The sequence below is a fragment of the Ooceraea biroi genome, chromosome 12 (genome assembly GCF_003672135.1).
Source record: "Ooceraea biroi isolate clonal line C1 chromosome 12, Obir_v5.4, whole genome shotgun sequence".
NCBI classification, from domain to species: Eukaryota; Metazoa; Arthropoda; class Insecta; order Hymenoptera; family Formicidae; genus Ooceraea; species Ooceraea biroi.
Window position 1 is genome coordinate 4093675 of NC_039517.1, and position 13588 is coordinate 4107262.

At 39.9% G+C, this 13588-nt stretch overlaps 2 protein-coding genes across 4 annotated transcripts in view; one reads left to right on the forward strand and one right to left on the reverse strand.

Annotated features, from left to right (window-relative positions):
* Nucleotides 1-9199, forward strand: part of LOC105285045 (CREB-regulated transcription coactivator 1) — a 33918-nt gene extending 24719 nt beyond the window's left edge. For all 3 annotated transcript variants that reach the window (XM_026974332.1, XM_020033521.2, XM_026974333.1), the window contains exons 10-14: nt 432-437; nt 1120-1182; nt 2599-2673; nt 2822-2978; nt 3834-9199. In XM_026974332.1, coding sequence (XP_026830133.1) covers nt 432-437; nt 1120-1182; nt 2599-2673; nt 2822-2978; nt 3834-4051 — 519 coding nt within the window. In that variant the 3' untranslated portion in view covers nt 4052-9199. The remainder of the gene's footprint in view (nt 1-431; nt 438-1119; nt 1183-2598; nt 2674-2821; nt 2979-3833) is intronic.
* LOC113563128 (DNA ligase 1-like) lies at nt 6680-12834 on the reverse strand. Its single transcript, XM_026974325.1, has 3 exons — nt 11284-12834; nt 9821-11142; nt 6680-9728 (listed from the first exon to the last, which is right to left on the reverse strand). The coding sequence occupies exons 1-3, from the start codon at nt 11380-11382 to the stop codon at nt 9473-9475; spliced, it is 1677 nt and encodes a 558-aa protein (XP_026830126.1). The 5' UTR covers nt 11383-12834; the 3' UTR covers nt 6680-9472.
* Nucleotides 12835-13588: the final 754 nt, after the last annotated feature.

Genomic DNA, 13588 nt, shown 5'->3' on the forward strand with positions numbered 1-13588 from the left:
ATTCATACATATTTGATGGTACGCGACAGCTAGACTTTGTCAGTCTGCCTGTCGGCGCTCGTGCGATTGCAACGTAAGACGCACGCGCTGCACGTTTTACGCTGCACATAATTGCATCCGGGCTTCCGCAGAGAGCGCGTACCGCATGCTACGACGCTTGTTGTTGTAGGTATACGCGCGCAACGTTCAAAGTACTCGCACGTTTCATTTCGATATCGCTGATAAAGACATTCGATAGTTTCGATCGAGAGAGCGCCGCAATAAATTTCTTTTTTTTTCTATCATTGAGATCGCTGTAACGATAAGTCTCCGTGTAATCTCTGTGACAATCTCGATTAGTATAAACTGTAAACGAACGATCCATAAATTACAATTAATTAAAGGATATCCGATCCTAATCGGCGCTCAATCTTTTTTTATGCATGTCGAAGGGACTGGTAAGTATCCGATGCTGTTGTACTTAACGAATAGCAGAGGTCAGAAGCGAGATAAAGGCGAGCACGGATTAGTGATAGCAATCGAAATATAATAATTGAATAAGAATGGAATTGCAAAATGAGTTTGCTTTGTTTCGGTCATCCTTACACTCGTCAGAAAAAGAATGTACACTTTACTTACTTAGTTGTTTTAATTGTTTATCGCTGATGTATAACAGTTTTCGCGAGTGATACTCGTTTTTAGAGTTACTATGCAAGACAATTGATTCCGCGAATGTCAATACATATAATATGCATTCCTCTTCAGCCGATTTGACCTTCAAGGCTATAATTAATGCCACGCGATGAATTATTCCCAGCGAATGATTCGTATGAATTATTCTGTTAGAGTCACTTGGTATTCTGCTCTGTTACATCGCCAAACCTTCCGTTCCTCAAAGACGTCAAATTATGATTTTTGATATTCTTCACTTAATGAGATGCATCTAATAGAAAATTATAACCGTAATTAGTTACGACTGCGCCGAAAATTGAATACTGAATTTGTCAAAGTTACAAAAGATCCAGCCAATTACGTTTATCGAACAATTATGGCTAGTTGCGGCTAATTACGTTTGATATTACACTGCCTCTAGACTTATATCTTAAGTCTTGCTATTTATCTGTTGCCTGCATTCGTCAGGAGTGGCCCAAATTCGCTCAGCAGCTGATGGAACTCGGTTGCACCTGGACCACGCAAATAGAGGTGAAATATCGCCATTACGCCATTAGTTGAAGCATTTTTATCTGCAAATTCGGTGCTAAGACTATATTCAACGTTTGCAAGAAAAGAGAACGATTCTCCAAGAGCCTTGCGACTCCGTGACTCCGTGTAAATGTTTTTCAATCCGCTTATTAAATCAAGAGACGAATAACTGCTACACCGTACCACAAGCTGGATAACTAGTATTAGAAAAGAATTCAAGTGCCGTTCCTTTCACGGCGCTTTCAAATAGCGGAGGTGCATATTGCATGTGCACGTGCCAAATGTATTCCCGTGCGTGAAACTCACCTGTATACATGCAGCGAAGAAAACAGAAAGATATCAGATCTCATGTGAAATATTTGCAGATTAATGTAAAATATTACTCGCGGTGAAAATATAAGGTCACGCGTACCGATGTTTAAAACATTGTACGAGAAATTTTAAATGCGCTGTTAAAACCGTAAGCGAGGAGTAGTACTGTGTGCGACTCTTATGAAATGTTCATTAAAAGGCGGAGGCTAATAATAATCGCGCGTCGCGGCATATATTATATTTCTGTTTGATAAACCGGCAAACTCGTTTTTACGTATGCACATACCAAAATTACCATTGTGCGTGCTGCGCTTCAGAAGGACTAGTTTTATCGCGCAGGGCCTCAACGATACCCTCTTTTTACTCCCTCGCAGTTACACGCACAAGTGGCCGTTACCGTGGCATTTGATATTCACGGACGGATTGCTACGCGCCGAGCCATCGGCTTAATGGAACGAATGGAAAAGACGACGTTCGCGAGATCAAAAGGGTCGATTCGAATCAAACAACCTAATCCGCGCAAACTAGACTCGAATCGTTCGTTGAGACATCTATAGCCGACACTCGAATTTTTCTTCAGAAGAAAAATTATGAACTGCGCGACAGGTTGGACGAATACAGATAAATACCACGGAATAGCTTATACGTGAAATCACGGAATAGGGATACGCAGAATAAAGGTAACAAGTTACTTGTGGATGCTGATTAAATGAAAACAACTTTAATTAAACGAAATCGAAGCGCAACCAATGCTCCGATAGATTCCAAAGTCGCGAGCAAGATGACGGGCGATCTTGTTCGATCTTGGAGCGAGGAACACGAGCGAACGAGTGTTTACCGTTCAATCGTACTTATTCCTCCCTTTATACTCCTCTTCCGCTGCTTTCCCTCTCGCGCTACAGCGTCCCCCGCGGATCATTCTATAAAAAGCATTTGGGGCGAGAGATGTTCGTTTGCACGCAAGATGAATCAAAGTCGCGCTCACTTAAAGATGAATCAGATGAAACCGCGACTTGCCGCGATTGCATAATCTCTGCGAAATTTTCCAATAATGCCAGGCCAATAATCTCTCCGACTTGTTTTCTTTTTCTTTCTCTACTTCAGATGGACACGCCGGTGCAGGCGAACACGATCGGAACGTACATCGGATCACCGAATCACACGACGAATTACACTCAAGTAAGTAGATCGAGCCGTGAATACGTACATTCAAAAAGAGGATCGACCGTTCTCGTTACTTGCGAGATTTGTACATGTCGTCGTAATCGATGCATTGCGTGTCTCTCATCCTCACCCATTAAATTCGTTACGTTGTTTGTTTCACCAGAACGATATAATTAACGTCGGCGGCGAATTAGGCAGCGGTGACGCGGGGTACTTCAGCACGAGTCCACAAATGGCGTATCAACCCGCGACGACGACGTCCACCGCTACCCAGCAGCTCACACCGCAAACTCCAAACACACCTACGATCATTCTCACAGGTAGTTGCACGTGTATCACACGCGATAGCGTATCTTTTAAGGGGGGAGCCTGCTTTAGAACGTTGAAAATAAGGTATAATTTTACGAATTTTTTTGGAGAAACTATACAGCGGATCATTATAAAACTTTGATGCATTTATTAGTACATGTTTAAAGATAAACAAAATTATTTTTTTATTTGAATATATCGCCTGTAGAGGTCGTCCTGGAGGCATTGTAAATTGGTGAGCATTCTCCTGCCTCCAAATTTCATCCAACCTGAAAAATTGAAATATTTTCTTGTTATTTATGAATTCCCATCGTCGATGAACCTTTAATATTCATAAAAACATTAAGTTAAACAATTATTTTTGCATGAAAAAGTTCAAAAACTTTGCCTAAAAATCGTACTTTTGTGTTCTAAGCTCCACCATTTTGGCACTTTTCAACTTTTTTCTTCTCTCTTTGGTTCATCGACGATGGGAATTCATAAATAACGAGAAGATATTTCAATTTTTCAGTTTAGACGAAATTCGGAGGCAGGAGAATGCTCACCAATTTGCAATGCCGGCGACGCGGCTGCACTAAGATTTCTCCAGGACGACCTCTACAAGCGATATATTCAAATCAAAGAATAATTTTTTTATCTTTAAACATGTACTAATAAATGCATCAAAGTTTTATAATGATCCGCTGTATAGTTTCTCCAAAAACAATTCGTAAAATATACCTTATTTTCAGTGTTCTGAAGCAGGCTCCCCCCTTAATCGAGACTCTAAAGTCGAGATGACCTCTATTCGTTTCATTCGCCTAGCATGTCGCGCAAACGCGAAATGATTCGGCGGACTAATAATCAATCTCGCTGCTGCGTTGCAGATTTCTCTGGTGCGGACGATCTTACGAATCCAGAGTTCGTGAAAGATCTCGGAACGGCAATGATGGGTGATTTCGATCCGGAGATGTTCCCGTCGGACGACGCTCTCAGGCAAGGCCTCGATCCGATCGACGTGGACGGTCTGCAGATGCTCGCCGATCCCACGATGGTCATATCGGATTCCAGCGCTGAAGCCCACTTTAGGTTAGATCGACTTTAAGGGGAGAGATTTTACTCATTTACCGACACCCAACGTACGACTATTGCGTAGGATAAAGTAAATTCTGTCCTGGTGTCGCGAGTAAGTCTTAAGACACTTTGACATATGGGGAACCACTTGTTGGACACTGGCGGATTTGCAGGGAAACGCGCATCAATATGTATAAATATTTGTCAATTTTTGTTACGCCGATGGATTTCTACATAGGTTTCTGCCGATACCTTTGCGTTAATTGTCTCTCATCCGATATTGTGCATTTTCTTTTTACTTTCGCGACTATGTACGTAATATGTATGTCTGACAGATTTGTATCGATTTGTTTCTACGGATAGCATGTACTTGGGGTAATATTTTCGTGCAATATTTTCTGGAAACAAGTCAGTGATCAACGAAAGTTGTCTCCCGTTCGTGATAAACCGTTACTTGACGATTAAGTAATATATATAAATCTTTATTAACCCTTTTTTTATTTTACACTACTTTGTACATTGTATCATGTATGATCTCTAAGAAGCACAAAAGAAAATGTTTACTGATTTATACATGCTTTTATCATAATGCAATTATAGTGATGTAATCTACCGTTTAGGCCAATTTAAAGCTAGAGAAGACGATCGATTACGCTCCTCATGGAGGAACGTTTAAAGATACGCATAAAGACATAGAAGTGAGAGAGGAGGGAGATGCCTATCGGCGGTACACGCCAGCAGCAATCTAGATTTTTACGTTTCCTTTTCCTCATTGCATCCTCTTGCGAACAGCATACGATTATAAACATTTATTAGCGGGGTACCTAGTACCTCGTCTGATTGATGTGTCTGGCTGATTCTCCTTGTTATTTCCTCTTCTCGTAGTGAACTCGATTTCTTTTTCCATCAAATATTACGATCGGATCTGTGATACTGAACGATTGAGTCTAGGAAATTCAAAGGCGGTCTCAACGAAGAAACTGCGTGAAACAAGTTTTTTTGAGACGGTCTTTCCCACGTTTCAAGCGTACAACTCTGTTGATCACGATAATCATTACCATTATTTATCATTTATATCACGCGAGGAGGGATTAATTATAATTTTTAATCTTCGTCAATTAAATTGTCGATACTTGCTTCTCTCGCTTGTCTTGTCGCTGGATAATTGCAGTGATAATAACGAGCAGAAAGAAAACGTTCATCTTCTATGCGTGTACCCTTGGCGATTGTCAATTGTTTTTTGAAAGTAATATACTATACTTTATGTACATTCGATAGTGTTAATCGAATGTCAGGCTAAGATAATCGATAACGATCACGAAATGCGACGAAGGCGACCGTTATATCTATATGGATCGTAAGTAGAACGTATCATACCTTTCTCGGTAACATTTGAGCTCTTTGTTCTAATTAATAACACGATGTAGACAGTTAGTATTACGGAGTCAGGCTACGACATACCGGGAAATACGGATATAGAATCTACGGGATACGGTAGCCTGAGTTTGATGGTGCATACTTCAGCGCGCGCGCACATGCACACACATACACACGCATAGACATACACATGTACATTTTTTCTTTCACTATTTAATCTATTTTAAATAGATTGATATTCGGACAGACGTATAAAGTGACGAAATAGAATTCGCTATCGCTGAAATGTCACGTTCATATCTTATAAATATAGATCATGCGCTCTCTCTCTCTCTCTTTTCCCTTCCCCTTTCTCTCTCTCTGTCCTATAAAGGTAAATGTAAGATGTATGTCGAAACGGTGTTAAAAAGTTCTAGTAAATACGAAGTGTAATCCTGTTTACCTTTTTGCCGTTTTACGTCATCAGGGCGGTGCACTTCGTGTCTACGGAAGCTTTTTTACACGACGGAAAGCTTGCGGAGAACGTGTACTTTGACAGAAGAAATTTAACAATAATTTTTACATATTTAAAATGTGACCAGAAGTCGAATCATCGATATATCGAAAAGTTTTATCGTAATAGAAATGAAATTCTCTTCCTGTTTGCGCTCTCTCTTTCTCCCTCTCTCTCGCTCTCTTTTTCTCTTTCTCTCTCTCTCTCTCTCCTTTACTTGCAAAGTCTCGTTCGCGTATATGCAAATGCAAGAGGTGCCAAAAACGCGTAGATATTCGTCGTAGATTATAAGACCGTGTTATCGATTCATAATCATGCAATATAGACATATGTATATGATCGTCGGTCGTTTAACATAAGGTTTAAACCAAGTTAAATATTAACCAAAATCGTGACGTCAATTTCTAATTGTCACTTTATCTGTGAAACGAGAGGTTTGCAAAGGGAGATGTAAGGAGCACAGAAAAATTCACGGGCAGAATGTAAGATCATCCCGCAATCGAGTTGATGTTGATCTTATTTAGTTACGATTCGGATTGCTATAAATCATTATAATCATTATAAATCAAGCTACTAAAGGCGAATCTTTTTGAGAGCAGGAAATGAGATGAAGTTTCTGCCGAGTCACATTTCCTGTTATCAAGAAGACTACGAAACGAGATGATCCAACAGCACGACCAAAGTATCCTCAGGAAAATTTTGCAGATTCAAACATAATCGTGTAAATTTCTATCTGCTTTCTTATTCTGCGCTATGCGAAATCCCGATCGGAACAGGTTCTAATCCACATTTTTCTGCTGTTTTCCCTCTGTATCACTCTAAATTTCATCCCTAATTGTCTTACGTCTGCAAATAAGAAACATTTCCCCCCATTTCTTTCTTTTTCTTATCTTTACGTATCTTGAAAAATACAGACACACACACACACACACACACACACACACGTACATACACGCGCTCTCTCTCTCTCTCCCTATCTCTCTCTCCCTCCGTTTTAATCACATCGAGGGAAGGAGAGACTGGCTTAAAATTAATTAAGATTGCGTCTGTTGCAACGTGCAATTACAGAAAATAAGATAAGCAGCGGAAAAATGTACGTTACGGAGAAGCGTCGCTGCCTAGTCTCGCACCAGATCGATCCATCACGTCGATCCGTGAGGGCTTAATGAAAGAAATTTGTAATATTTGTATATAGCCATGTTACTGTGGTAAAAAGAAAATTATCTATTATTATAAATAACATTATATATATAAATATTATACATATTACCTATGTAATACCGTTACGTTGTTGTACTATATTATTGTGAACACCATTTCTCAGACATCGATTTTTTTAAATAAAAAAAAGAAACAGCTCTTTTTCGACACACACTATATGCTAAGCCAAATCCGTCAGGTTACTTGCCACGTGTGTGGCTCGCTCGTATCGGTTATATGTACATTTCTATATTTGCACCTGTCGCGATCGTTGCATTCACGATATTTGCGATTCGTTCGATTTGCGATGCGTCGGTAAATAAAATGCGTTCTTTCGTATCAGTGTTCATTCGCTTTGTACATTATTTGCTGTACACATATCACAATGCAGAGAGAAGTTTCCGCAAGTATCCAAGATCGTACAGTGATTCAAAAGTTTTCGCAAATATTTTCGACCTTCAATCTCATTCACTTCTCTCGTTGATGTTCCAATCTCGTACATTTAAGCAGCGAATGAGGTTGATAAACGGAATCGTCAAAGATAAGAGAGCGTAGTCTACACGATTCTCACAGTCGATCGGTGCCTGAGCGTTGTTATTAACGAGCCTTTTTGTCAGACTGATATTCGCACTAATCCAATCAATTAACTGTTAATTTATCGCGGCGGATGGCTAGCGCGTTACACTTCTTTCGCGAGATCGTCACGTACGACCAAAGTGACACGACCAATTCGCGCGTGAATTTTTGCAACATGCTACAAATAGTCAGTCTGCATTTAAAAAAAGAAGAAATATTATCTAACAGCTATGTAAGTAACTATGTCGCTGTTTAAATACGTCGATCAATCGCGTAATTGGATAATAATTCGTCACCAGTCTCGTTCACGAGGTGCAGACTTTATTCTCGAGCGCATGAACCATCCCGATTCGCTTTGCATTGCATTACATTTTATTTGCAACGGTGTCAAAAACACCATTCGATCCGTACAGGAGATATATAAACGCTCACTCGCACACGCGTATGCATATTACACGCACACTGGCGAGGAAATTTCTCTCGAAATCAAACATTTTTCTCGAATTTTCATCGTTTTCAGATTCTTCTAGCCGTCGATGTAAATAACTGTTTTATATTGTTGTAAAGTAGAACGATATTACGGAACGAGAGAGTGGATTGTATACTTTGAAATATTACGGACACGCCGGCACTCGGTGCATCATCTCTATTTCCGGCGTCCATAATGTAAGCGCACAAAAAAGCGATTAACGATTTATGTGTCTTCTTCGTGTTTAAACGTAACTTTATTAATTAAATCTTGAACGTCTACAAAGCGTCTATGTCTTTGCCTAGGTACCTCTCTCTCTCTTTATCTCTTTATCTCGATTGGCGCTAAGAAGCAACCCGGAGAACGCGAAAATTACTTTCCGCGTTACTTGCATATAAGATCAACTTTATTCTCTTTCCTCTCTCTCTCTCTCTCTCTCTTTCTCTCTCTCCGTCTCTCTCCGTCTCCAAAACAATAATAGATATTTACGGAAAATGCAATGAATTCGTTTTAAAACAGAAAGATAAATTCCATGATTAATCACGTAAGAAATTCGTTTTTCATTCTGTTTTCATTGCAGTTTCTAAAGTAATTGCGTTTTTCGGGTTCCTAATTGATCTATGATGATAACTGATAAGCAACGCCTTCCGACGATCGATGAGTCACTGCTGTATATAACGTTTCTCTAGTGTGTACACACTGTGCGAAAGTTAAAAATTGATTAATTTGAATTTTATTGTCTGTTAATAAATTAAAATTTATCAAAATAAAGTTAATAAATTAATGGAACGAGCGCATACGCAGGGCATGCGTAATGTTATGCGCATAAGCAATGTTGGCGACCGTGCAGTTTACTTTGCGAAATGTTTTTTAAATAGCTTGTAATATTTTAAGATGTAAGAAGCGTCCAAGAAGCAATTAAACTCGTTTTATATCTTTTGACGCTCTACATGGCCGGCGTAAAAAATTTATAAGTAATTAGCGGTAGAAGACATATAGATATTCACTTTTGTCAAGAATTTATATATCGTTCATTTAGGCTACAATTAAATCGACTCGCAATCTCCGAGTGTCTCATGATTACTGGTATTTTACCCTACAGCTACAGAGTCTTTTCTCTAATTATAGATGGACTATGCCGTTTTCGTGAAAGTCTATAATATTCTGTTACACGTATAAGTCTACGCTTATATTCCTACTATTTTAGATGTTCATTACTGCAACGATGACTTAAGAATATAGTCATATTTTTTCGTACAATTTCATTTCACGCGAGCAAAACATTTTAGCATACATTGCGTTTTTCGAAGAAAGTCCAAGCGGTTTTATCAGAAACTTTAAATTTTCGCGTCAAACCCACCAAGTACGCGTTTAATTCGCTTAAATCTAGCCAGAGCACTGCCGGGCTCACTCTGCAACCCACCGAAGGCTTCTTTGTACTCTCTCGCTAAACGTGGACTCAAATCTTGTGAACTTTCGGTAATAGACACCAAGGAATTCGGGCGTCCTGCTACAGCGGGACTTGGTTTTTCTTCATTACTCTCGCCTTCGCTGGCGATAGGTAAAGGTATTTGATTCTGCAATGTATCGTTTATTTTCATTTATTAAATTAGATTTAGACATTACTTTTTAGCAATACATTATGATATACTTTGCACAAAAATTAATATTCGGTTTTAATCTACTCTTCCGGTCTTACCATTCTATTGTCCGTATAAGAATTCAAATCTTGATCTGTAATAAGTAATTCATTTTCCGGTCTGACGCCTGTCCGATCAAGTGGAGATGCGTAGCTTCTCGAACGCCTTCTTTTCGATCGATGGTGATCATTGTTCACCAAGAACGTTTGCCTAGTGCGATCGCGTTTCTTCTTGAAGAGTTCCTTCGAAGATAGTCGTCCAGAGACTTCGTCGTGATTAGCCGTGGCTCGTTTCTTTATGTCACCTCTACGCGATAGACGTTTTTTCAAAACGTCCGACTTGCCGATTTCGCTAGATCGACGTCGCAGTTCTCTCACGTGCTGATCTCCCTTCAAAGCTCGCTTCTCACTGCTCTTTGATGGACTGACTCCGTCATTGTCATTTCCTCGTATCGATCTCTTAGCTACAGTTTGACGTTTTTCGATCGGTTCTCCCTCGGAATTCTGTCTCTCCTCGCGCTCTTGATCCCGCAACTCCTCCTCGAATCTAGCGTTGTTCTCCTCGATATCGTTTATTCGTCGATAAACTTCGATGTCACGTTGAATCTCTTCCTTGATCGAATCGATCTTCCGTTGAATTTCTTCCTCCACGCGCTTCTCATATTCCACATCATTTGATTCGGCTCTCTTGAGTGGAGCAACGGCGTTTGTCGCTTGGTCGATGTTGGAAGCACCGCTCGATCCCGAGATCATCTCGTTCGATCCTTTGATCTTGGATGTGCCATTGGAAGCTAACGATTCGACACGAGAAACCTGGCGCGATTGAGGATCTTTTGCTGCAATCTTCGACTCTTCTAACTTTGCCGGATCGTTTAAACTCGACTCGGATTTATCAAGCGTTTCTGGAACGGATTGATCCCTCTTTACTCGAGCATCTCCTTGTGCTGCTCTCTTTTCGATTATCCCTTCATCTAGCAATCCTTGTTCTTTCATAGCAACCATATCTTCGATTACGTTCGACGAGTCATCGTCCTCTTCCTCGTAATCTTCTGGGCTGCCCAGAATGCCACGTTTCGCGACGTCTTTTGCCTCGTAGTCGTCGTAGAGACTCGATTTCTCGTCTTGATCAGTGTATTTGTCGAGATCAGCATTTACGTCACGAGGTAAACGTACGACGTCGCCCGCCTCTTTGTCTTTCGCCATATTTTTGCCAGTTTCTTGTCCATCGTCCGCTGATTCCTCATCCAGGCGTTGCATGCAGCTGGCTACATTATCGTAATCGATAGACTTGTCGATGTTTGATCGTTGGAGGTGTTTCGGGTTTGATATTTCGGGAACGGATACTTCCCGTTTTGTTCTGCAACAGTACAGTTACCTGACTTTTGTGATACACTGTAGAACCACTTGAGAAAGAAATTTTCTCAAACTCAAGAGTGTTAAACCCACGTGAGAAATCACAAGGGAAAGGGATGATTAATGCATGGAGTTTAAGAACACCACGTACTGTTAATACCTGGGAGCGTTAATAACTTTCGCATGGGAAATCGGCGGTTGTAATGCCTTAAGCAAGAGGAGAACATAAATAAAATTGCACAATCGATTTCTCATACTGCAGCATAAAAGCTCGTGCGGTACATTGCGAAAGTGAGCCACGATACTGTAATTACATTACTGTTGAATTAATGAAGAAATTTACTTTCATGTTATTCTTGCGAACTGTCAAACGAAATCGCTACGAAACAACGTATCACGAATGAGTTGTCGTATATCGAATGCGATATTGTTTACGATTGCGCTATCTTCCTGTGTTATGACTCGGTGACTCTTGCAATGGCCTACTTGAAATCAGCTCATGCTTTTCAAATGATACAACGATTTATCGGGGACTTGATTGGGTGACAAAGCAATGACGCTCGCAGTACACAATAAAACGATGCTCTCCTTCACAAAAAGAGTTTTATTAGAAAACTGGTATTTTTTGGTAAATAAAATTTGTTTCTTCCTCTGCGTACAGCGCGTATCGTATGATTATAATATAATAGTAAATACAATTTTTAATCAGATAATCCGATATATCAAAATTTGTCAAGCAATCCCCAGGCAAGGGCACATTAATACCTTTGAAGGGACATGACGGTGGAGCTGATGATGAAGAACCACGATCGTTATTATCATCATCGCGGGACGAAGGGAGGAGGGGAGATGGGAACAGTTAAGAAGATATTACGGCGACAGATCAGAGGAATCGTCTCGCCCTTGCCCATAGCGCAGTTGTCCTATACTGTTAGAACATGTGACGAAATATTACAAATTAAAATTACATTTACGACTATCTATAGCAATGGCTGCAGAAGCCATCGGCTTTTTTTGTTACTGACTTCGGAGACGCACGTTTCGTATTCGTCGCCTGTGTGCGCGAATCTTGTTATCGTTGCATTTACACATACACACATACATACATATACAGAGCAAGTATAACTTACTGTTTGGGAACCAGAAGTCATCGCGCTGATTAGCGCGCGCATTAAGCGGAATAAAGATGATTCCTCTTGAATCAACTAGAACGAAATGAGAGACGTTTTACTAATTCGTTAGTGCTCTCGCTAAAACACTAATATCCTTGCTACGCTAAGTCGCGCCGTACAACCAACGAAGAACCATTGAATTTCCGCGCAACCGCTCGACCTAACGCAATTTACACATACGCAAGTGCGATTATGCGACACGCTCGAACGTGTCACGCAGGAACGCGAAACGAAAGATTAAAGACGATGCGATGTACCTCGCGGTAAGGATTCAATTCCGAGATACCTTCACGACGTATCTTCAAGCGGGCTTGCCTTCTGTTCACGCGTGTCCTCTTTTTCCTTTCCTTTCTTTCCCGTAATTGATGTAGGCTTTTCTCTCATCACGGCAGTGTTTGCTTTAAACTTCAAAACGAAAATGTACCAACATTCGTGCATCACTCGAAAGAAATTCTGAGAAAATAGCTTAAGGGGAAGCTGGAGTTGCTAGTGAACTATTTTTTCACTGTAGCGATGGTAATTGCAGTTTCGAAAATTCTCTTTATTGCTTGTGCAGAATAAAAAATCCTTTTCCACAAATGAAGTATAGATAGAAACAAAGTCCGCTCTGCAGGACTTTATATTCAAAATGGAAAAAAGTTAGAAAAGACAAATGCAAGTTTTTAACTTTTTTCCATTTTGAATATAAAGTCCTGTAGAGCGGACTTTCTTTCTATCTATACTTCATTTGTGGAAAAGGATTTTTTATTCTGCACAAGTAATAAAGAGAATTTTCGAAACTGCAATTACCATCGCTATAGTGAAAAAATAGTTCACTAGCAACTCCAGCTTCCCCTTAAGGTGATCCTGGAGTTGCTAGTGAACTATTTTTTACTATAGCGATGGTAATTGCAGTTTCGAAAATTCTCTTTATTGCTTGTGCAGAATAAAAAATCCTTTTCCGCAAATGAAGTATAGATAGAAACAAAGTCCGCTCTGCAGGACTTTATATTCAAAATGGAAAAAAGTTAGAAAAGACAAATGCAAGTTTTTAACTTTTTTCCATTTTGAATATAAAGTCCTGTAGAGCGGACTTTCTTTCTATCTATACTTCATTTGTGGAAAAGGATTTTTTATTCTGCACAAGTAATAAAGAGAATTTTCGAAACTGCAATTACCATCGCTATAGTGAAAAAATAGTTCACTAGCAACTCCAGCTTCCCCTTAAGGTGATCCTGGAGTTGCTAGTGAACTATTTTTTACTATAGCGATGGTAATTGCAGTTTCGAAAATTCTCTTTATTGCTTGTG